The 22176-nt window shown below is 43.2% G+C and overlaps 2 protein-coding genes across 5 annotated transcripts in view; both read right to left on the bottom strand.

The window, feature by feature from the left end:
- Nucleotides 1-88: 88 nt before the first annotated feature.
- On the bottom strand, nucleotides 89-16978 carry ogdhb (oxoglutarate dehydrogenase b). 2 transcript variants are annotated; one of them, XM_019278717.2, is made up of 23 exons: nucleotides 16828-16978; nucleotides 15178-15585; nucleotides 12967-13155; nucleotides 12442-12535; nucleotides 8490-8605; nucleotides 7631-7785; nucleotides 7338-7484; nucleotides 6337-6427; nucleotides 5327-5506; nucleotides 5117-5245; nucleotides 4850-5029; nucleotides 4357-4509; nucleotides 3628-3730; nucleotides 3407-3535; nucleotides 3169-3319; nucleotides 2946-3073; nucleotides 2677-2855; nucleotides 2521-2592; nucleotides 2301-2426; nucleotides 2140-2212; nucleotides 1885-2048; nucleotides 1505-1659; nucleotides 89-1405 (listed from the first exon to the last, which is right to left on the bottom strand). In XM_019278717.2, exons 2-23 carry the CDS (start codon nucleotides 15409-15411, stop codon nucleotides 1285-1287), a joined length of 3069 nt encoding a protein of 1022 aa, XP_019134262.1. In that variant the 5' UTR covers nucleotides 15412-15585; nucleotides 16828-16978; the 3' UTR covers nucleotides 89-1284. The 2 variants fall into 2 exon arrangements, with proteins under 2 accessions (XP_019134262.1, XP_027137901.1); XM_027282100.1 differs by lacking the exon at nucleotides 12442-12535 and adding an exon at nucleotides 12094-12193.
- A 2318-nt stretch (nucleotides 16979-19296) lies between these two features.
- The window catches only part of camk2b2 (calcium/calmodulin-dependent protein kinase (CaM kinase) II beta 2), a 39425-nt gene continuing 36545 nt past the window's right edge, over nucleotides 19297-22176 (bottom strand). For all 3 annotated transcript variants that reach the window (XM_027282074.1, XM_019278701.2, XM_027282075.1), the window contains 2 exons: nucleotides 21930-22166; nucleotides 19297-21411 (listed from right to left, as the gene is read on the bottom strand). In XM_027282074.1, coding sequence (XP_027137875.1) covers nucleotides 21931-22166 — 236 coding nt within the window. In that variant the 3' untranslated portion in view covers nucleotides 19297-21411; nucleotide 21930. The remainder of the gene's footprint in view (nucleotides 21412-21929; nucleotides 22167-22176) is intronic.

Genomic DNA, 22176 nt, shown 5'->3' with positions numbered 1-22176 from the left:
AACATTCAATAATTCAGCTGTCGTAAACTCGGCCTAAACATTTCAAACCATCACCGTCTTTCCTCACGTTCAGTCTCAGGTTAATGTGATCACTAACGCAGCGGTTATTGGAAATTCAAATTCAGTTTGACACTTTGGGAAATTCACTTTAATGTGCATTAAGTCCCAAATTCTGGGAGGTCGAGCGTCTGCTCTGTCAGATGCAGGAAATATAAACTTGCCTTCATAAAAACAGGTGGAAACAGCTAGCCTGACTCTGTCCAAAGCGTGTTGCAGCCCCCTCGCCTCACCCTCAAAGACTACATTGGCTGTGAAACTCTCAAAAAGCAGTAGTTTGTCCATGCTGGAGAAACATGGCATGGCAGGTGATGATACTTTTATAGAAGTTTATAGAAGTCACTACCCCCGGACAAGAAATAGTCCGGCACATAACATCTTAAGATCTACGTGTTTTTACACTTTTGTGTTAATGAGTGAATCAGTGAGCTGCAGAGGTGCTCAGGCTAGCAGTTTCCCCTTGTTTTCAGTCTAAATTAAGAGTGGTATTGATTTTAAGACAGTCCTGTCCTCCTCACAGTGACTGTCCTCGGATTTGTTTGTCCGGACGTCACCAAATCTGCACGGGTGGTAACCAGTAACTACGTACGCTGGTCACTCCGACGTGGAATCAGCTTTACGTGGACGAAAACCTCCAACCAAGAGCGGCTGCAGACACTTTACTTAGTGTCTGTGCACAGACTCTGTGTCTTTCTGTTACACTGGATTCGATGTCGTCGTGTTTTGACAATTTGAAATCCAATCTGAGCGACCGGAACCTGAGAAACTGAGACAAATATGACTCCAGACAGCCTGAAATCAGTCTGGGTCTGCCACAAAACAGAGTTTATTTCCCAAAATGTTGAACTGTTCCTTTAAATGTGAGCATTATTTTTCCTCCAGTTGTCTGAATTCATCTGCCACAGATCAATAAAGTTCATCAGCTGATTGCACACAGTTGCGGAGCAGGTCGACGTAATTTTTTTTAATAATTAACAAACTAAAAGCAAAAGAAACTCTTTGTCTTACAAAGTGATTAATACATTCAATGCAGCTTTACTCACATTTTCTTTCTTTAATTGGTGCCCATCACTGTGAACACGAGGTTTCCACGGTAACAGTGTTAGAAGTCATTGTGCGTTTGGTTCCAATGTCACTGATATGTAAATATGTGGAGGAGGAATACATCAGTGCAAAAAGGTGAAGCCGGTCTGGAGAGAGAGAGAGTCTGGATCTGGGTGGAGGCGGTTAGGGTTTTCCTGAGAACGCGTCCAGACTGAAGGCCGTGTCCAGCAAACGCTGCAGCTCCATCAGGTGAGTCTGTTTGTTCCCAGTAGCCGGAGCTGCAGCCGGCTCACGACCGGCATACCTACACACACACACACACAAACACACACACACAGGTGAGCCTTCATACACTCACAGCTCAGAGTCGTCATTGAATTCATTCTGTAACTGACGAACTCACCAGACGGGGCGGGTGCGTTTGATGGTGGTGCGGATGCGGGGCTTGACGTAGTGGTAGTAGCCCTGGTTCTTGTGCTCCTCCTGACACCAGACCAGATCGGCGTTCACGTAACGATCGGTCTCGGCTTTCACCAGATCGAACGGGAACGGAGAGAGCTGAAACGAGAAAGCTTGACGTTGATGTGGAGGCTTCAGGGGATGGATTTAAATATTCCATTAACTAACCTGATGCAAATGATTCGTTATGTTTCCTTTTAGATGTAATATCTTAAATTCACATTTTGAAATTCACAGAAAATATGACGGGAATCTGAATGATGAAGAATTTTAGTCTTGGAGAAATGGACATATTCAGGTTTAACCTCTTCACGCTGGTGTTACCTGCTCGATGCGGACCACGGCCACAGAGTCGTCCATCCCTCTGTTCTTGCGTTCCCGGGTCAGTTCGTAGTAGATCTTGCCGGTGCAGAACACGACTCTCTTCACCTCCTCTGGCCGGGCGGCTGCAGGCCCGTCGTCTGGGATTAAACGCTTGAAGTGTGTGGCTGCAGGACGACAAACGAACGCACAAACTCTCAACAACACAGAGAAACTCTCAGATACTCCAGCTGAGCAGAGCTTTGTGTTTCCGCTCACCTGGCAGCATGTCGTCGAAGCTGGACTTGGCCTCAGGATGACGCAGCAGCGACTTGGGAGTGAAAACTATGAGCTGGAGGTAAAAAGAGACAGAGAGCATGCTCAGTGATTGGAATCTTCTCCAGCGTGGAGTCACGTTATCGTCGCGGTGTCGTACTCACAGGCTTCCTGAAGGGCTGCAGGATCTGTCTGCGCAGGACGTGGAAGTAGTTGGCAGGAGTGGAGCAGTTCACGACGATCCAGTTACAGTCGTACAGCTGACGCACGGCGAAGTCCTCCGACAGTTTCTGACGGAAAGTGCAGAGTTAGTCTTTGTCTTTGGAGGAGAGACATGCTCTGAACTTTGAAACGTTCTGCAGTTACAAGAAGCGTTAAACTCACGGGGCAAACATCAGGATCATCATTGCACATCTGTAGAAACCTTTCAGGCCGGGCGGACGAGTGTTCTGGACCCTGACGAAGGAAAAAACCAAGAATAAGTTTGACATCGTTAACAGACGAGGACGTTGAGCGCTCGTTGAGTTTCTTGGTTCGTACCATCCCCTCCATGCCGTGAGGGAGCAGCAGCACGATGCCGTTCTGTCGGACCCACTTGGCCTGACCGGAGCTGATGAACTGGTCGATGATGCACTGAGCCGTGTTGTGAAAGTCTCCGAACTGGGCCTCCCACAGAACCAACGCGTTGGGGCTGGCCATGGCGAAGCCTAACTCAAAACCTGCACACAGAAGAAGAAACCAGAGCGGGTTTAGTTCTACGTTTCATTTCTACGAGGCGTTCACGGAGAGTTTGTGTTTGTGTCACTGACCGAGGACTCCGTACTCAGACAGAGAGCTGTTGCAGACGGTGTACGGAGCCTGATCGGGGGAGACGTGGTTCATCGGGATGCAGATCCTCTTATCCACGTTCTGGTCGTGAAGGACGTGGTGTCGATGGCTGTGAAGCAAATCAGGAGGAAACATCACTTTCACTTTCACACACACCTTTAGACACCTCTCCAAATCACTCCAACATCAGCTTCTCTCTGCTACCTGAATGTGCCTCTCTCCACGTCCTGTCCGCTGAGGCGTACGTGGATCCCGTCTTTCAGCAGAGAACCGAAGGCCATGTACTCCCCGAGAGCCCAGTCGCACACTCGCTGGCTCACCATGTTTGCACGGCCCTTTAGGATGCGACTCAAACCTGAAACACACAGCAGGAGTTCAGATTAAAAAGAGAGTGACGGCGCCTTCAGAGGACGCTCGCAGACACAAGAGGGCAGCACGTCACCTCCGTGTATGGTGAAGTTCTCCACCGGGACCGAGGCGGCGATCTTCCCAATGTGGCCGAGCTCTTCTTCACTGATTCCAGTCGGAGGGCAGCTCATCGTCTTCGGCTGTCCCTCCAGTGTGAAGAAATCTACAGACAGACGGACGGACGGACGTGTTACAGCTCCAGACTTTGTACCGTGATGAATATTCATCAAGCGGGTCAAAGAACGAGCCTCCTACCGGGCCACGGTGAGTCCAGCCAGTGTTTGATGTGAAGGATCTTCTCGTCTTTGGAGCGGTTGTAAGCCTCCTCGCAGATTTTGTCGTACGTTGTGACTTCCTCCTGAAAGACACGAATGATTAAAACACGAGTGTGCAGTTTTTACGTACACTCTAAACAAAGCCATGTTCGCACCAAGCTCCAACCACGGGGCCACGAAGTGAAGCCGACGAGGAGGCGCCAAAAACGCCGTCGTCACGGACACGGCGTCCGTTCTTTCTACTGTCAGCTGCTCGCAGAGTTTCTAAATTAATTTAAAAGTTTAACCAATGAATTATCTGGTTTCTTCTTCTGTCATCATGAGGAAACTCTTAGAAAAAAATGATATATGCTGAACTTACACACACTATATGTAATAAAATGATAAATATGTTTATGTCCATTAGGAAACAGACAGGATCAGCTGTCAGCGTTATTCTGTCCTGAGCAGTGTTTCCATTTCCTGGCTGTCATGTGGTTTGTGTGTTTGCATCTTCTGCTTTGTGTCGAACTCCTTTTCATCCACATTGTTGAGATGCCTCGTTCTGTTTCCGAGCAGAGACGTCTGTCAGCGACAGCCTGACAATGAAACCTGTTTTTCTTCTTCTCTCATCCTGCACAGTCACGTGATGAAAACAGGTCGACCTCTAATCAGCCGCTCAACCAGATAAAACACTCGCACGCATAAAGAACCAGCTACTTCGTTTTACCTCGTACTCCTGCGCCGTGATGACTCCCTCCGCGATGACTTTTTCAGCAAACTTCTTCAGGACTCCTTTCTGCTTCTTGATCTGCTTGTACATGAGCGGCTGCGTGAACATGGGCTCATCCATCTCGTTGTGGCCGTTACGTCTGTAACACACCTGAAAGTGAGGAGGCAAAGGTTTCTCGTCACGTCCACGTCTTTCTGCATGTTGCACGTCTGTCTGAATCTCAAGGTGGCGTATGCTCCATCAGAACTGCTCGTCAGCCCAAAAGTCTGAACGTAGGAGCTGAATAAATCATCGTTTCCTGTTTTATCTTGTAAGTCTTGTGTTACTTGACTTCCTGTCTTTGTTGAGTCTGTTCAGGCCTTCTTAGACCCAGTTCAGTTTCTAAGAAGCTGGAGCTGATCCAGTAAGTTCTACTAGATGATTAAAACGTCCTCAAAGACATAAGCTGCCTGAGATAAGTCATGAACAGCGCCACCTGCTGCATACTCACCAGGTCTATGACCACGTCTTTATGGAACGTGTTCCTCCACTCGGCTGCGACCTTGCACACATACATGACGGCCTCCGGGTCGTCTGAATTGACGTGGAAGATGGGAGCATTGACGACTCGTGCGACATCGGTGGGATAAGGAGACGATCGCGCCATCCTGGGATCTGTGGTGAAACCGATCTGTGTCGACGAGAGAGAGAGAGGCTCAGACTCTTCATGTCTGTGAGTTTAAAGACGTGAACACGGCTGCATGCTAACTCCTGGTACCTGGTTGTTGACCACCACGTGTATGGTGCCGTGCGTGGTGTAGGACGGCAGGTCCGACAGGTGGAACGTCTCGTAAACGACACCCTGGCCTGCAAACGCAGCATCGCCGTGAAGCAGGATGGACATCACCTGTGAAACCAGTTCATCGGGTCAGAAACTTCACTCTTCCCCACATACAGCATGTTCGGATAAAACCCACACTCGGCGTACCCTCTTGCCCTCCGTGTCTCCGCAGTAGAACTGCTCAGCTTTGGTCTTTCCCTGGACCACCGGGTCCACTGCCTCCAGGTGGGACGGGTTCGCCATGAGCGACATGGTGATGTACCTGTCGCTGACCCGGTTTATCCTCTTGTGATACATACCCAGGTGATATTTCACATCACCAGAACCCTGAGAGCAGAACGGCAGGAAGACGAGTTGAAGCTGGCATGTTCAGACTTCACATGACAAAAACACAACGTGTTAATCATCAAGTCAAAATCCAACAGGTCATCATTTATCTTTGGGTCGGCTTTATTTCCAGTAAATATGAAGCTACAGCAAAGAGATAACTAGATTATAAAGACGGGAAACAGGGAAGTAACTAACCTGGCACCTCTTAAACTGACTAACACATTATATGAGTTCAAGTATCTCGGGGTCTCATTCACAATTGACAGACCGGCAGGTTGCTGCAGCGTCTGCAGTTCTGCATTACCTGGACCAAACCCACCAATCCAACCCTCACCTATGGTCAGATACAACCTAAGAGATAGGGTGAGGAGCTCGGAGTACAGCTGAGGTGGTTCAACATCTGATCAGGATCCTCCTGGGTGCCTTCCTTTGGAGGTGTTCATCCAACTGGGAGGAGACCCAGAGGCAGACCAAGAACCGGCCTGGATCTGGTCTTGGAACGCCTCTGGATCCCCCAGGAGGAGCTGGAATGGGGTGAGGGACGTCTGCTAAACCTGCTGCCACTGCGACCTGAGCCCGGATGGATATGTGCTGGAGCTACAGAATTTCTTGGCCTCTTTGACTCCGATTAAACAAAACAAGATGTAACGTGTTAATTAGTGAGTTTTAGAGCTGCTGTGTTTGAACCTTTGGAGCGAGCCAGGCTGTTTCCCTCTGTTTCCACCCTTTATGCTGGGCTAAGCTAATTGCCTGCTGGCTTGCAGCCTCACAGCCACTTTAATCAAAAAAAAAAAAAGTTCTCTGGTCTCAGCAGTTAATGTTCAAACCTCATCTGCAGCTTCCAGCTTAGAGTCGAACTGGCAGAAGATCTGCTCCAGCTCCTTCCGGATCACATTAGCCAGCACGTTGAGCCGGCCTCTGAAGAAAGATGTAAAGAAAAACTGTTTATTAGAGACACAGTGTGCTGGTTAATGATTCATCATGCATCAAATTCATAATGTGGAAAAATATATCTTGGTGCTGAACCACACACTCTAACTATCAACACCTGAAGAAATGACCACATAACAATTAAAAAGAACTTAAATAAAATATATAATCAAAAGATATTCATGTTTTGGGACAATTTGCTCTCAACACACCTGTATTAATGAGGCTCACACATGTATTAACGAGGTGCACACCTGTATTAACGAGGTGCACACCTGTATTAACGAGGCGCACACCTGTACTAACACAGCACACACCTGTATTAATGAGGCTCACACCTGTATTAATGAGGCTCACACCTGTATTAACGAGGCACACACCTGTATTAACACGGCGCACACCTGTATTAACGAGGCACACACCTGTATTAACATGGCGCACACCTGTATTAACGAGGTGCACACATGTATTAACGAGGCACACACCTGTATTAACGAGGTACACACCTGTATTATCGAGGCACACACCTGTATTAACGAGGTACACACCTGTATTAACGAGGTGCACACCTGTATTAAAGAGGTACACACCTGTATTATTGAGGTACACACCTGTATTAACCAGGTACACACCTGTATTAAAGAGGTACACACCTGTATTATTGAGGTACACACCTGTATTAACGAGGCGCACACCTGTATTACTGTGCCACTTTTATTCGTATTTGTTTACATGTTCTATATTTTCAGTATGTGACCATGTGTAGATGGCGGAGTGATATTTGTAGTGATGTCTAGCTGACCAATCAGATCGCTCGGTTGGACCTACTTGTTGTGTACCTGAATGTAATGTTTGATGAACATCGTACACAGTCAGTAAAGATGTAATGAGTGTTTACCTGTGAGGCATCCCCATGATCACACTCTCCACTCCGCTCTGACTCGACATGTCGATGATGGTCTTGAGGGCCGGGATGAGCGACTCGCAGCCTTCCAGACCGAATCGTTTCTCTGAAGACCACTTCCTCTGGAGAAACTCCTCGAACCTGCGAACAGGTGGTGGTGCTGCTGTTTCACATTGTAGCTCAGAACATCCAGACCTCCCCCCGACCCCAGACTCAGAAAAACATTTCAGCAGCCTCCGGCTGCTGCAGCAGGTAATTACTGAGGTGTGCTGAGGAATGTGACAGACCTTGTGGATCGAATCATTCGGGCTAAGAGAGTCCTCTTCTCCTCCAGACTGAACTGCATGATTCCTGGTGTCTCAAACTTCTGCCTGATCCACTGGCACTGCTCCACGTCGTTAATGAACATGAACTCCACGCCGATGTGCTGACAGTACGCCGCCTGGAAGAGAGAAAGGTTTGAATCTGAGCCATCGTGATCAGCTGTGTCGACACATCTGGGATGCATTTTAGATTCTACATTTTATTAACCATCATCAGCCTCACAGTGTGTTTAGGAATTGATTTTATGATGTTACTGATCTCTTCATGGCCTCACTTCTGATCCCTGTGTGTAACTCGAGCTTCATCAGTTCCAGATTTACTTGTTTATAAAGCTCAACCACATTCCTTTATCTGTCATTAAAGCTGCAATGATTATTTTCTCTGTTGATTAATCTGTTGATTATTTTCTGCAATACTCGATTAGTTGTTTGTTCCTGTTTAAAGTTGCCAAAGACGAGTTCTTTAAGTCAGAATTGCACCATTTTAAAGAACAAATGGGTAAAAGGTTCATTGCAGAACTGAAAAAGATTCCCTCTGCTTTAGGCTCTAACTCAAATCTCTATCTTTAAGGCTGTAGATGACACTGATTGATTAATCGTTGCAGGTCTATCTGAGATTATTTTTCATTTTGCTCCAACAGGAGCTCATCATCCACTTCCTTTCTTTCAGATGTTCCTGCATCTTGATTTAGATTTAGTGTTTTCTTCACAACTTTATTCTAAACCTGCTTTGTGAAACTTGTTTCTCTGCATGAAAGGTGACAAGGTAGGAGAGGAGGGAGGATACGAGAGCCGACCTTTGACCCGTTTCAAAGTATTTTACCTCGAGGCGGCGTATAATTTCTCTGAGAGGCAAAGCGCTCTCGTTGCCTCCAATGAAAGTGGTTGTGGGAAGCCGGAACACTTTGTCCAAGTCGTTTTCAGAAAGCCCGTAAAGACCTGTTCGTGAAGACAGTGAAGAGCATGAGGAACAAGCACGGGCAAGCACAAGGCAGGTTAGGTTAAGTTAGGGAGAAGAAAGAAAGAGAAACAGAAGAGGAGTGATAAAAAAAGAAGGTGATGACGACCAGAGTCCCCACACCGAGCTTCAGAAACCTGTGGATGATACCACGTCCAGTCCTCATACTGCTGACGGTCAAACACCACCGTGTTCTCTGTTTTGCAGCGTCTGATGACATCACTATAACATCATCAAGGTTTTTTTGACAGCCTTAACAAAGCCAAACACACCAAGACACCAGGAACATTTAGGTGTTCAGTTTCATCTTTGGAACAAGCTGAGCTTCATCTGTCAGGACCTCGAGGCTCTCGACTAACCGGCCAAACAAGACCATGCAAGTCCTCCTTCGAAAACATGGTCTTTCAAGTGTGTCCATATTGTGCATATTAAGCTGCACCACAACCCAGAGTCATGTTATGGTTCACAGCCCACAGCTGGAATTTACAGAGCTACAGCAAGGGGAACGTTTTGTTCTTGAGGTTGACGTGTTAGAAGCAGGAAATTATTTTTTTTTGTTCTCACGTCTTCCTCTTACCATTTTGTTCTATCTTTCGTCTTGCTTTGGTTTGCCCTCAGAGCTCTCTGCTGTATCCTGCTGTATGTTAGCTGTGGACCTTACATTGCCATGGCATCAGCTGATGGGCATCCTTTAAATAAGAGAAGTAACAAACAGAGGAGCAGCTGAAACTAGAGAAAATGCTACTTTCTGAAGTGGAGCCGTCTTATCTGAAGCATGCGATGTTCTGGTTGCTACAAACAGGAGATAAGAAAATACGGAGCAGTGGGGGGGGGGCAGGGTTGTATCTACGTCCGTGTTTGTCCATCTCTGTCAGCAAATTAGTGCCTGTGCTGAGGACAGGGCGTTTTTCAATCCAATACGGCAGAGTCAGCTCTCTGCGATACACCAGGGATCTTTAGACTTTCCTCCACATAAAAACACAGTGGCTTCCTTTGATCGTTCAAAGCAGAGACAGAATCTAACACAGTAATCAACTGTCTGCCTCGCAATCTAATCACAGGTACATTTTAATGATGATAAGCCTGGATAGGTCCTGTTTGACCCCACCGGCTGCTGGGTAAAGGTTAGCAGGAGCCAGCAAACACACAAACACACCACCTGAACATATAGACTGTGAGGACACAGCAGGGGCGACCACACTATACTTCTTAGTTAATTATCTCATGATGAACCACAGCAGAGCATCACTAATGGAGCAAAGAGCGAACAGGCATTCTTTACAATGAGAGAACTCTGGAGGCACAAACACACACACATACATGTAAGGATCATACAGGGCTTCTCATTTATTCTTTCAGGCTGATTTGGACCCGGACACCGACCCATTGTTCGGCCTCTGTGAACCTCCAGGACAAAGCGGCAGCACGGCCAGTCCGAACAATAACACTATTAACTGTGGAAACATCCTATTACAGCTCATAACAATCACCTGTTTCTGAACGCAGAGGCCCGACCCTTTGACATCAGGCACAATGAGAGCTGTGTGCAACACACCACAGCAACACACACACACACACACACACACACACACACACACACACACACACACTCACACACACACTCACACACACACACACACTCACGTTACAATTTGCTCTAACTGTTTGCACGTGAAAAAACGTGACAATGTTTATTTAACACAGTAAAGACACTCAGTAAACAGAGACAACTGAACTGAAACTAAAGAAAGTCGGTAAAGATTATATTCATTTATAATGTCAGATTACTTATTTCACTAAAGTAAAATAAAACAAATAAATAAACTTTAACTACATGCAGTTAAACTTTTAGTTTAACTGCACAAAATGCAGGACCTATGCATTTCAATTACATAGATTTACCATTGTTTTAATATAAATTAACTAATAAACATAATGTGAAGCTAGTAATAAGATTTATGTGATAGTACTAATAAACTCAATGTGCTTCCACTACATGTTAGTGTAGTAGTAGACAGGTTTATGCATTCAATGATAATAAAGCGAAAATGAACGCAGTTATTTTGAGTTTATTACTACTATTACATAAATCTAATTACTTGTTTACTTGTTGTTGCTTGTTATTAATTTATATTAAATCTATGTAATTCAAATGCATAAGTGAAACTAAAGAAAGTCAATAAAGATTATATTCATTTAGAATGTCAGATTACAAATAATAAACTTTAAGTTGAGCTACATTTGGCTGTATCTTGCTGGTAGTTCAGCTTCGAGTAGTTAAATTACATTTCTGTCATTTTTTAAATGTTCTTCATGAAATGGCAAACGATTCTGAGTTGACTTTATTTTTGTTTCCGCTCAGGTAAGTGTTAAATAATCGGTAACACTGCTGTCAGGGGTTTGAAGCAGAGTGAGAGTCGTGTCTTATCTTGTGTCCTCAGAAGCTACTCTGCGTCACAGTACGTGCTGATAAGAACAACAGACCAAACACGACTTATCAATGAAGACATTAAAGTTCCTGCATTTATATAGTGTACTATATCTTATTTATTCAGTATGTTCATATGAATTCATACAGTGATACTTCTTACACAGTGTATAGTACACTTATATATATTTTATATGCACACATACTTTATTTATGACTCCAGTTTATTTACTTAATCTTATTTTATTTTCTACGTCTTGCACTGTCCCTGATGCTCATAATGCTGAGCTCACCTGTTTTCTTGTCCAACCTGCCTATGACAAATAAAACTGAAACCTATAAACAGGAAAAATACTTTCAGACATGAATAAAAATAAACAAAGCTAAGAGTCTGCAGCAGCCGTGCGAGCTGCTCTGTGCGGCTGTACTTTGGCTTCGAGCTGAGTGCTAACGTCAGCATGACACGCTCACTATCTCTTAAACTAAAAACCATAAAGCACGTCGTGTTATCTCGGCTGCTCGGGAACAATAAGAGTTTATAAGAGCGACGGGGTGTGAAACGAAGCGACAGATTTAAGAGAAATAAACAATGATATCAAATCTAGTAAACAAGACAAGGCACCACGTTATAATCAGGACTTTATATGTTGTGCCTAATGACTTTATTATCGGGTAATAAACAGTTTGTTAATAATTTAGAATTAACTAATAAGCATCAATAAAAACAACTTTTAGGGTGGCAGGTTTAAGCAATAAAATCTGCAGCTATTTATTTTGGTAAATCATTAACTTCTGTTGCTATAATCATTTCTAGGCCCATCCGTCAACAACTACAAAAACTTCATCAGACTAATAGTACAGTAATTATTTATTTGACTATTTTATTCATTGATATTTCTTTGAAATTAGAGATGACCTTGTAGCTACATTAATAGATCAGTAAAGAGGGTTCTTTAAGACGGGATGTGAGCGCTTTGCAAGTTTACGAGCGATTTCTTTCTAGTACATAGCTCCTACTAATCTGCTGCTCGCCCTCCTCACCCAGTTTATTGTGGGAGGTGACGATACGAGAGGGGGTGGTCTTCAGGTCGGCAGCCATGATGCCAAGTGGGTCTAGTTGAGCCACGTGGTGACCCCGGACCTGCAGTGTAATCCATGCAGGGTGGGTCGGTGGAAGGAAATAAAAGAGGTGAATGGGAGACCACTCAGGGTAAGCGTGGGGGAATTGATGGGTGTGTCATGTAGACAAAGAAATAAAAGACACACAATGACAGAGATCCAGTGTGTTAAGGACAAAGGGGATCCGAAAACAAAGTGACAGGAAGCATGAAGGACAGAAACAGAGAGGAAAACATTAGTAAACATTAACACATGCTTTATATTTCTCACCAACATTCTGGAAACCAACGGTACACGGGGCATCATCAAAGTCTACACAGCTGATGCCCAGGGGGTCCAACTTTGCAATGTGGTGCCCTCGTACCTGCGCACAAGGCAACACGGGTCAGTGTGGGTCTAACGGGTCAGGCTTCAGCTGATCAGTGTCTGTCTGTAAACTGCTGATTCCCCACCAAACGTCCACACGTTCGCACTGACCTACTTTAAACATTACACAGTGTATGAACATAAACAGGTTGAAAACACCGGCCTGCACCTGTAACTTTACAACGTGTACAGCAGAATATGCAAAGACAGCCTGTCATCGGTCTGTGGTTTGTTCTTCCTTATCACTTTACTATAGATTATCTTGTACTGATAGCAGAGGCCAGAAGATAAGTGGCATGTAGTCGCACTGCGGTCACGTTGATATCGTTTGTTCAGGGTTATTGCATCCTGAAACACAGTCACTGTCTGACAATGGTGTGGAATATTACAAACAAAACCCTACAAGTGTTTTCTGTGTATGAAGTTTACCTGGTATGCTCGTATGAGTGACTGCACTGCTAGATGATCCGCCACCAGCTTCTCCACATTAGGCTGAGCCCCCACCAGTGCCTGGACACTGGGTAGTCCCTGAGAGGTCCCGTTAAGGGGTGGTGGACTCTGGTAGGCCGCACCAGGCGGTGCTCCAGCATTAGCGTTACGGAAAAATATATCCCAAGACTGCGGAGACAAAGAATGACAGGAAATGAATCAACAGTTGTTTTTATACAGAAGACCGCCAATGATTGGATGATTATCTCAGTTATACGATTATAATATTGATAAATGCTCCTATACCGACGACTTAAGTTTCTCTTTGTTGGAAACAAACCTTCAGGGCCCTCACCCATTGTTTATCTAATATAGCCTCATCCCTAAATGCAAATGCAGGGAGTCGTTCTGTTGACGACGTGTACCGTTGCTACCTGAACTTAGCACTTGTTAAGCTGGTGCAGCAGGTTTGTTTTGGTTCTGCATGAGGTGATCTAGTTGTTGTAACTAAGCCTTCATGGTTACAAATCTGTGACATTTTAAGGCGTGGATAATAATGACATCCGCTAATATAATAGTTAAAACAGATGAGAAGCCAGAGGCTTCCAGGACACACTGTATGGGGAAAATTTGGACTATTTCAAACTATTTGACTGAATATGTGACACATTTAAGCTGCTGGTTGAGTCAAAGGAAAACTGAAAGGATGACCAGTGTCAACACAACAGCTGTTGACACAAGTGGTGGACTGATTGACAGACTTTGCCATGATACCACTCGCATTAAGTAATTGGCTTATTGCTGTGAGAGGCTTTTAAAATCACAAATAAAGGATATCAGCTTACAGGCAGAGTATGACATCACATTTTTACTATTTGAACAGCTACATAACAAACCGACAGTGTGCTATAAGTCCACACAGACTTGATCAAAACCTTATTGCATTAGTGTGTCTACATAACAACTTTCCATCTTCCTCACACAATATTTTTTATGACGGCTCTACAATGTAAAAGCCCATGTCCAAGAGTTCAATGTTAATCCACTTAATGATGTTTATCAGCTTAATGATTGTAAATCTGAGGTTGTTCTACTTGGCCCACCAAAAGCAATATTTTAAGTTCTAGATAAGCTTGGCAACCTGGCTTTTACTGAGCTTTTTTAGTAAGTTGGAAGATCTGTTTGTAAATTGTGGCCTTTTGGATTCAAAAGACCTATTCAGTGTTGTTTTGACAAGAAATTATAAGAATTAGGTCAAATCTGACTTGGAGAACCTCCACTGGAATGGAGTCTGTAATTCAATCAAGTCATCTTCTGGTACAAAGCTGATTTGTTCCGTTGACAGTACTTACAGTAGTACCTTTGTGCTATAAAGACTTAATATTATGGGAGCAATGAGCGCCACCGTGAGCAGTTCCATAACAGAATAACTATTTCTAGTTATGTTGTGACAGTTAATGGGCATTTCCAGTATTTAGAAATAAAGCAACTTTCTGGAAACCATTAAAAATCGTGCCACTCATGATGTGCATTAATAAAAGAACTCTCAATACTCAAAACAACTCTTGTTGACTCCATAAGCTCACGGTAATTTTGGTTTGTTTTCCCACAAAGTCGTTGCTTGGAAACCCGTCTATATTACGAGTAGTTCAGACAATAGTTGAGGATAATCCGGCTTTTGCTCTGTCCTGACACCTCAGGTGTTAACTGATACTTCCTTGTCCAGTCATGTCAAAGAACTGCTTTCACTTTTGATTTTCAAACTCTTTGGTAGCCCAAAGTTTGACCACTCAAACATTAACAAGGTCATAGTACTTTATAATATTTTCAAACTCACACTTATACACATGTTAAACTACTACATGAATTGACCAATGCAACTGCATTTTTGACGAGAAAACACTGACACTGTTTTTCATTCCATCTGCTCTATCCGTCAGTGTTTGTGCTGTGTGCGCTCTACTATTCAAACAAACAGTACTGATAGTATTTGCACCTTTGCCCTACTAAATTTTGGACAGGTATCTGTTACCACAGAGTACTAAGGTGAAGGGGCACTCAGAGTAAAGGGACACACATTTCATGCAAAAGGTTTGGAGCTGGACATAACATCAACTGAACGTGAGCAACTATTCTGGATGTGAATGTGAATATGAACATGCGCCTGAAGGCAAACGCAAGTTTCCAAGCATGCATAACACAGTACCTTACCTTGTGCACATTCCTGGGATTCTCCAGCCAAGCATGGTACATCTCTTCCACATAGTTAGAGCTGGTGCCATTAAGAAAAGGCTCAGCAGCCGCAGATGAATTCAGGCACCTCACAGGCCGAAACGTCCTTAAGCCCCCTTTGATTTCCAATGGTCTGGGCTGTGATAGTCCCTGGGCTGTCTGTGCAGCCGTTAAAGGCCGAAGCCTTGCAACTGTAGTCCTTAAGCGGTGCATGCTGCAGATCAGCCACAGCTCCTCTTCCCCTACCCTTCCTGGAAGGAAAATTCAACAGCAATGTCCCAGACAAAGATACCCTCCAGGCTCCTCAGCAGCTGCCCCGTGTGCTCCTCCCGTCTGGCTGAACTGGTGTGGCTGGTTTTTCCACAGCTTCTTACGGTACACGGGATCCTGTTGAGTATGAATATTAAAAGACAAATCTTGAAGGATATATTTTTGTTATTGTCAATAAATCACGTGATAAGGCCGTCCTGTCTGTCTAAACTGAGTCAAAACCAATTGGTTCCCCCTGAAGATGTAAATAGCCTAAATGTAATGTGTTTTTAAAGGCTTAGCAATGTTTTACATTGTGTAGCACCTGAGCAAATATTAGGCCGACTCTATTCAGCTACAGACAGTTCACACAGGAGGTAGATTTATTCCTAAAAAGAGGAATATTTTTGTTACTGAGTGTATTTCGTAGAACGGGACGCTCCTGATCCACACTTTAAACTTCTAGCTACTCGTGCACATATGCCCGCGCTACAAGGATGAACACAACAAGGTTGATATTGAAACAAAATAAAGAGATATCACATAAAGTTTGTAGTATTTTGATAATATAATATGTTTTAAAATTAATTCATTTCATTAAAAAGAAATTCCTCCGTGTACCACTAGAGGCAGGGCCACATACTGTGTATTTGTGAGTATTGCGGGAAAGTACATCACCCTCGCTTACTGTAACAGGAAGACCTAACACATGTCAGAATACTTGCTAAGCAGGATGGATTCCTAATATGTACTGCTCCATTGTATTTGCGGATAAATACAAATATAGAATATCACCAGCTCTATTCTTCAATGATGAAAAATGACCCTCAGTGCTGTAACTTTATCTGAGTTCTCAGTATGTCCTGATAAACCTGCAGCGTACAGCAGGTCCCGTACATCCTAAATATAGCTAGTAACCATAAAGTCTGGGTACAGTACACCCCAAACTTCACGTCACATTTCATCCACTCGCATCAAATCTCTTTGCACTAACTTCAAACACAACACGTGGCCTGAACTTTAACTTTAACTTAAAGTAAATCGCTTCATTTTAACTTAAAGTTTAAAGTAAAGAGTCAATCACTTAACTTTAAACTTTAAGTTAAAATTAAAGTAAAGTGATTGACTTTTAACTTAATGTTTAAAGTGAAGTGATTGACTTTAACTTGTTATGTTTAAAGTTTAAAGTGACTTTGGGACCGTGTCCCCACAAACAGATTAATGTCCCCACGACGCTGGTTCACCAACACACACGCACACACATACACCAATCATCGCTCGAGCGCACTCAAACTGTTTTAAAAAAATTTAAAAAACTCAGGTAAAGTCACATGCGGACTCTCCACGCACAGTCAGCCTCAAATAAAACAAGTTCGTTACCTTTTTGTTTTTAATTTTTCCTCCCGCAGACCTGGACCGCTTTGCCCCGCAGCCTCTCGTGCGGTAAACGAGGAGCAAAGTCAGCGCGAGCTGGATGCGGTGTGTGTGTGTGTGTGTGTGTGTGTGTGTGTGTGTGTGCAAAACAAAAGTGACTGCAGCAGCAGCAGAGGGAGGGGGGAGGAGGGGGGAGGTGAGTCGGTGAGTCGCGCGCTCGGGCACTGTCTACACGCTGGTGCTGATCTGCGTCACCCCCCCACGTGATGACGTCAGCACATAAAACAGAAAAACGGAGAAAGTAGAAAAAAAAAAAAGAGTTATTACACATTATTTAACCACAACTATTTTCATGCATTGTAAAGTATTTTAACCAGATATAAATTAATTTAAAGATGCGTTAAATAAAACAAAGTGAGGACACTTTGTCTCCATGTCCTGCTGGGTGTCTTCATGTCCTGCTGTGTGTCTCCATGTCCTGCTGTGTGTCTTCATGTCCTGCTGTGTGTCTTCATGTTAATGTGATCTCTTTAGGCAGCACATCTTCTCTAATGATGCTAATGAAGTCTCTGTGATGGTAAACACAGACAGACACCTCAGGCGACCAATCACATTTACATCTCTGAGCATTCACATTCCTACTGTCAGCACTGCTGCCACGTCTCCATCACAGTTTATAGTTAGATGATGATTTACTGCATCTGTGTCTCTCTGTCTCTGTCACAGGTTCCACTGCTGCTGTAATCATTTTATCATTCATTTTAGTTCATAATAATTGTAATTGTACAATATGTTTGTGTTGATTTGTCCTGTACACGTGACATCCATTGCACGTCTGTCCGTCCTGGGAGAGGGATCCCTCCTCTGTGGCTCTTCCTGAGGTTTCTTCCACCTTTTTTCCCTGTTAAAGGTTTTTGTGGGTCTAAGGACAGAGGGTGTCACTCCCTGTACAGATTGTAAAGCCTCAGAGGAAAATGGACTTTGTGACTTTGGGCTATACGAATAAAATCTGATTTGATTTGATTAGATTTGATGCAGGGAGTACTTCAATGTAGCAATTACTACATTAAAATGAAGGTTAACAAACCAAAGTTATGTTTGCATTCAGTGTTTCACTAAATCCTTTAACCTAAAGATAAATAACTATAAATAACTGTAAGCCTTAACATAATTTTTGTACCAGGCTGTAAACATGTTGATTTCTGCTGTGGACATTTGGACATGGGGACTTATGGAGACTGACTCACTTCTGTGGATGTTTGGGGAAGTGTGAACCACTTCATTTTCATTTCTCGTAAATGAAGACACCGCTCAGAGCAAAACAACATTTTATCATGGCGTTAGGTAAACAGAAGTTTGTCTCAGCACATCATCATTCAAATACCTTTGTACTGTCATGATTCATGCTGGCGGCTCTGCAGGAATCTGACGTGTCTGATTTGTTACCTGTTGTTCTTGCACAGTTCGTACTTTCATAAGTTCTGGATCGCTGCCAGATGTACTTCATTTGTAGGACTACGCCGAACAGAGCAATAAATATCAACCTTTGCCCTCAGTCTGATTATGTAAAGAGCAAGTTAATGAACTTTCCAAGCTGACGATGATAAACACGACTACGAGGCCGCATGAGTGATTCCTGTGCCGTGGTGGAGGATAAACTTAAATAAAACTTATCATACATGTTTTAAGTAAACTCTGAATTATGAAATATGTCAACTAAAGTGCATTATGTTTCTCTGAAATGCAGTATTTGAAAGTCAGTACGTTCGCTGCAGTACTACACCTTTTATAGGTACTTGTACAATAATCTGACAGCTTTATCTACTTTTCTGATTCTGTTTAATAATAAAAAATAAATCAAGTTAACATAAAACTTATAAAATAAAAACTCTAAGACAGAGACTGTGGTATTTAACTTCTCTTACATCTCTGTACAAATTTGACATAACCACAGTGAAACTAGTTCTTCAAACTATGGTACGTGTCATACACAACCTCCCTCTAGTGGCACATGAAGGAATTCTTAAATAATGGAATAAACATTTAAAAATGTGAAACATATTATACTATTAAAATACTGCAGAATGTCAAATGAAAGTAACATTTGAATGTAATTTAAAACAAGTTTTAGTTTCAGTATCAGTCTGACACTTGGTGTATTCATGCACGTAGCATGCACAGATGTCCATGATTGGACGCAGGTTAGTGTGTATACGTCATATGTTTAATGTTTATTTTGTTTTAATGGTGCAAATTGATAAATTTAAGCTACGTTAAAGTCTGACTGTTCTTTAAACTCACTGACTCCCTTTATTGATCCCCGAGCTGTTTCTTCTCACTCAGGTTAAACTCTGCCCTCTGGTTAGTACTGAATAACTGACTAGATTACACTAAACAACCAATGAGATCACACACACACACACACACACACACACACACACACACACACTGAGTGGAGATAAGAGACGGGGGTGAGTTGCTCTCTGCATTGTCATTTTATTGGTTCACACACTGATTACATCTGATCACATTTTAATATTGATAAGACTTGGAATGCACACCAGAGGAATCATCATCATCATCATCATCATCATCATCATCATCATCATCATCACTGTCAGTACCTGTATGATAGATTTAAAAAAAGAAAGCTTGTACATACACTCACGTTCTCTTACTATTACTCAGTCGTCTGCTGATCATGAGGGTTAACGTGACACCGCGGCCAAATCCTAATCAATGGAATAAAGAGTGTTTGCCAAAGGGGACGATTACTTCATAGTAATCCTGTTAAAGCCCGGATGCTGTCAGGCTTTAGACTGGACAGGGAGGAGGACTGTTGGTTTTGGCTTCAAGCCCGATTTGAGTTTCATTGTACAAATGTTCAAAATAAACTCTGACAGTGAGTCAAACTTGAAGTATTTAAAGATGCTTTTGGCTCAATTTGCAAAGTCCAAAAATAGTTCAACTTTCTTTTGTTTATTTTCCTCGTTTCAAACTTTATTCACTGTATACTCAGAAAATATCAGGCTCTCCATTTACTACCATGACAAACTCTAAAAACACCAGCGTATGTATGCATGCATACAGACATTATTTATTGTTGAATCCTGAATGGAACCACCTCAATGATCGTATATTGTTGACTCAGAGTTACAGTAATTCTCTGTGGTTAGATGTTGGCGCCCTCTTGAGGACAGGTCTGTGAATTATCACAAAGCTGTTTTGGAGATGCTTGTTTCGACATGTATGTTGAACCAAATAAATAAATATATGTCCCCAATATCAGTGCCTTGTTTACTTGTTTACTTGTTTAGATTTCTGTATTTTAATGTGGAGCAAAAAATAAAAATCTGACATTTTCTTCAGTCCGATCGATTCTAAAAACAATAAAATATTAAATATGTTCTTGGATTTCTGTCTTTAATACGTTAAAGAGCCTAAAACTGATCTGGATCCAGCAGTTTTCTTCAAAAGGCATATTCTGTCATGATCCTCACACACTACACTATCATAGTAACACAAAAGAATTTAAAGTTTATGCACTTACAAAGCCCAGAAAATAGAGGCAATAGATTATAGCTCACCAACAGTTCAGTCCAAAAACAAAAAAGAGATGCACGATAACACCCAACGTACCGACGTTATTAACTTGGAATATCATGCAATTAAATACCAGCTACAGCATATTTGTAGTTAAGTCACCACGACGAAACTGGAAATTTACATAAACAGCATGATACTATAATTTCAACCATTGTCATAACTCCAGTAGTTAACTTGCAATGTTCAGTACATAGAGAATCAGGTAACGACAGTAATATCTTAGCATGCTTGCATGGTTTTCACTGAGTGGCTCAGACGGGTCCGGCGAACAAAACGGAGGCGTCGGTTCGGGGTCAACTGCACTCCAGAGAAAGAGGCGAGGCGAGTGGAGGGGGGGGGACAACAACAAAAACAAAAAGCTGCATTGAATATCAAAACAAAAGGGATGATTAAATACACCCACCGCCGTCTCTGCGAGACTCGTGGTACTGTTTGTTCGTTTCACACAGGCAGCCTTAGTCGTGCAGAAAGGAAACAGCCACTGGAACACAGGTAAGAGTCATGCTCGTCATTAAAAAAGAAGATACCAGAAGAGGAGGTTTAAAAGGACTAAGAAATATACTGTACAGGTGAAAGAGCACAACAACAGACTGCAGCCATAGTAATACTAGAAGTAAGTAACTTTATGCTTGAGGAGGAGGAAAAGGAGAGCGCCACGCTGGAGGCTTTGCCACAGAATCAAGGAGACGAGGACAGGTGTTGTCCAGGTGTGTTGCTGCGGGTTAAAGAGTTTCCTTTCTTTATTTTTTGGCTGAGTCGCCCTCTGCTGTAGCGCGGGTGGGGTTTTGGCGATGGGAGCGTCGGCGTTACTGTTTGTGTTTTGAGGTTGTAGAGAGACAAAAAGAGAGAGAAAGAAGAGCGAGGTGGGTGTGCAGGGCGACTCCTCAGACTCCTTTAAGCCACCCTCCATCCACCTGGACCTCTCTCTCGGCGCCGATTCGCTCTCTTAGATTATCCACAAGATCCTTCACCAGGCTGATATACCTGAAAAGAGAAAACTTAACTTCAAAATGAAGTTAAAGAAGCACATAAACATGTTTTTGCCTCGAGTAGCTCACCAATGACCTTGATTATAATCCTATCCAGTATTTACTCTCTTTCACTCTCAACAAAACAAAAGGTGGAGACAAACAGTGACGTTTTTCTGAGATGAAACCTGCAATACCTGATTTTTTTGGACATATGGGAGGACTGCAAACACAACACTGACTCATTCCCACTGGAAACAGTTGCTAACTTGTTACCTGACAGCACATCCTGGAGATATGAAGCAATATTATTTCTCGATTTACCCTCGAGCACGTACAGTTGTTTTTTTGTGTGTGAGTGAGTGTGTTGGTGAACCAGCGTTGTGGGGATATTAGTTTGTTTCATCACTTGTGGGGACCTGACGTTAAATCATCAAGAAAGCAAATTATTGAATTTAACTGTTTTCTTGAATCTGAGTTTATTTATTGTTATTGATTTTTTAAAGCTTGTGTTCATGTCGTATATTCCTGTACCTCATCCCTGCAGCGGGGCAGCGGGAGCTCCTGAGCAGTGGAAGTGGACGTTTTGCCACCGGCTTTCCCTGCGGTGCCATACTCTGGTCTCTTCTGATTGGCTGGAGCGGGGACGTCCCTGCCCGTCCACAAACTGCGTCAGGCGGATGTAGGCAATGCACGCGGCGTCATCCCCGATCATGTGCACATGAGGGTTGAGGATGGTGGTGTGGATGGGTTTGCTGTTCTTGGAGAGGACTGATGGCAG

The sequence above is a fragment of the Larimichthys crocea genome, chromosome IX, assembly GCF_000972845.2.
Source record: "Larimichthys crocea isolate SSNF chromosome IX, L_crocea_2.0, whole genome shotgun sequence".
Classification (NCBI taxonomy): Eukaryota; Metazoa; Chordata; class Actinopteri; family Sciaenidae; genus Larimichthys; species Larimichthys crocea.
Note: the sequence above shows the minus strand (reverse complement) of the source record. Positions and strands in the feature narration are given on the sequence as shown.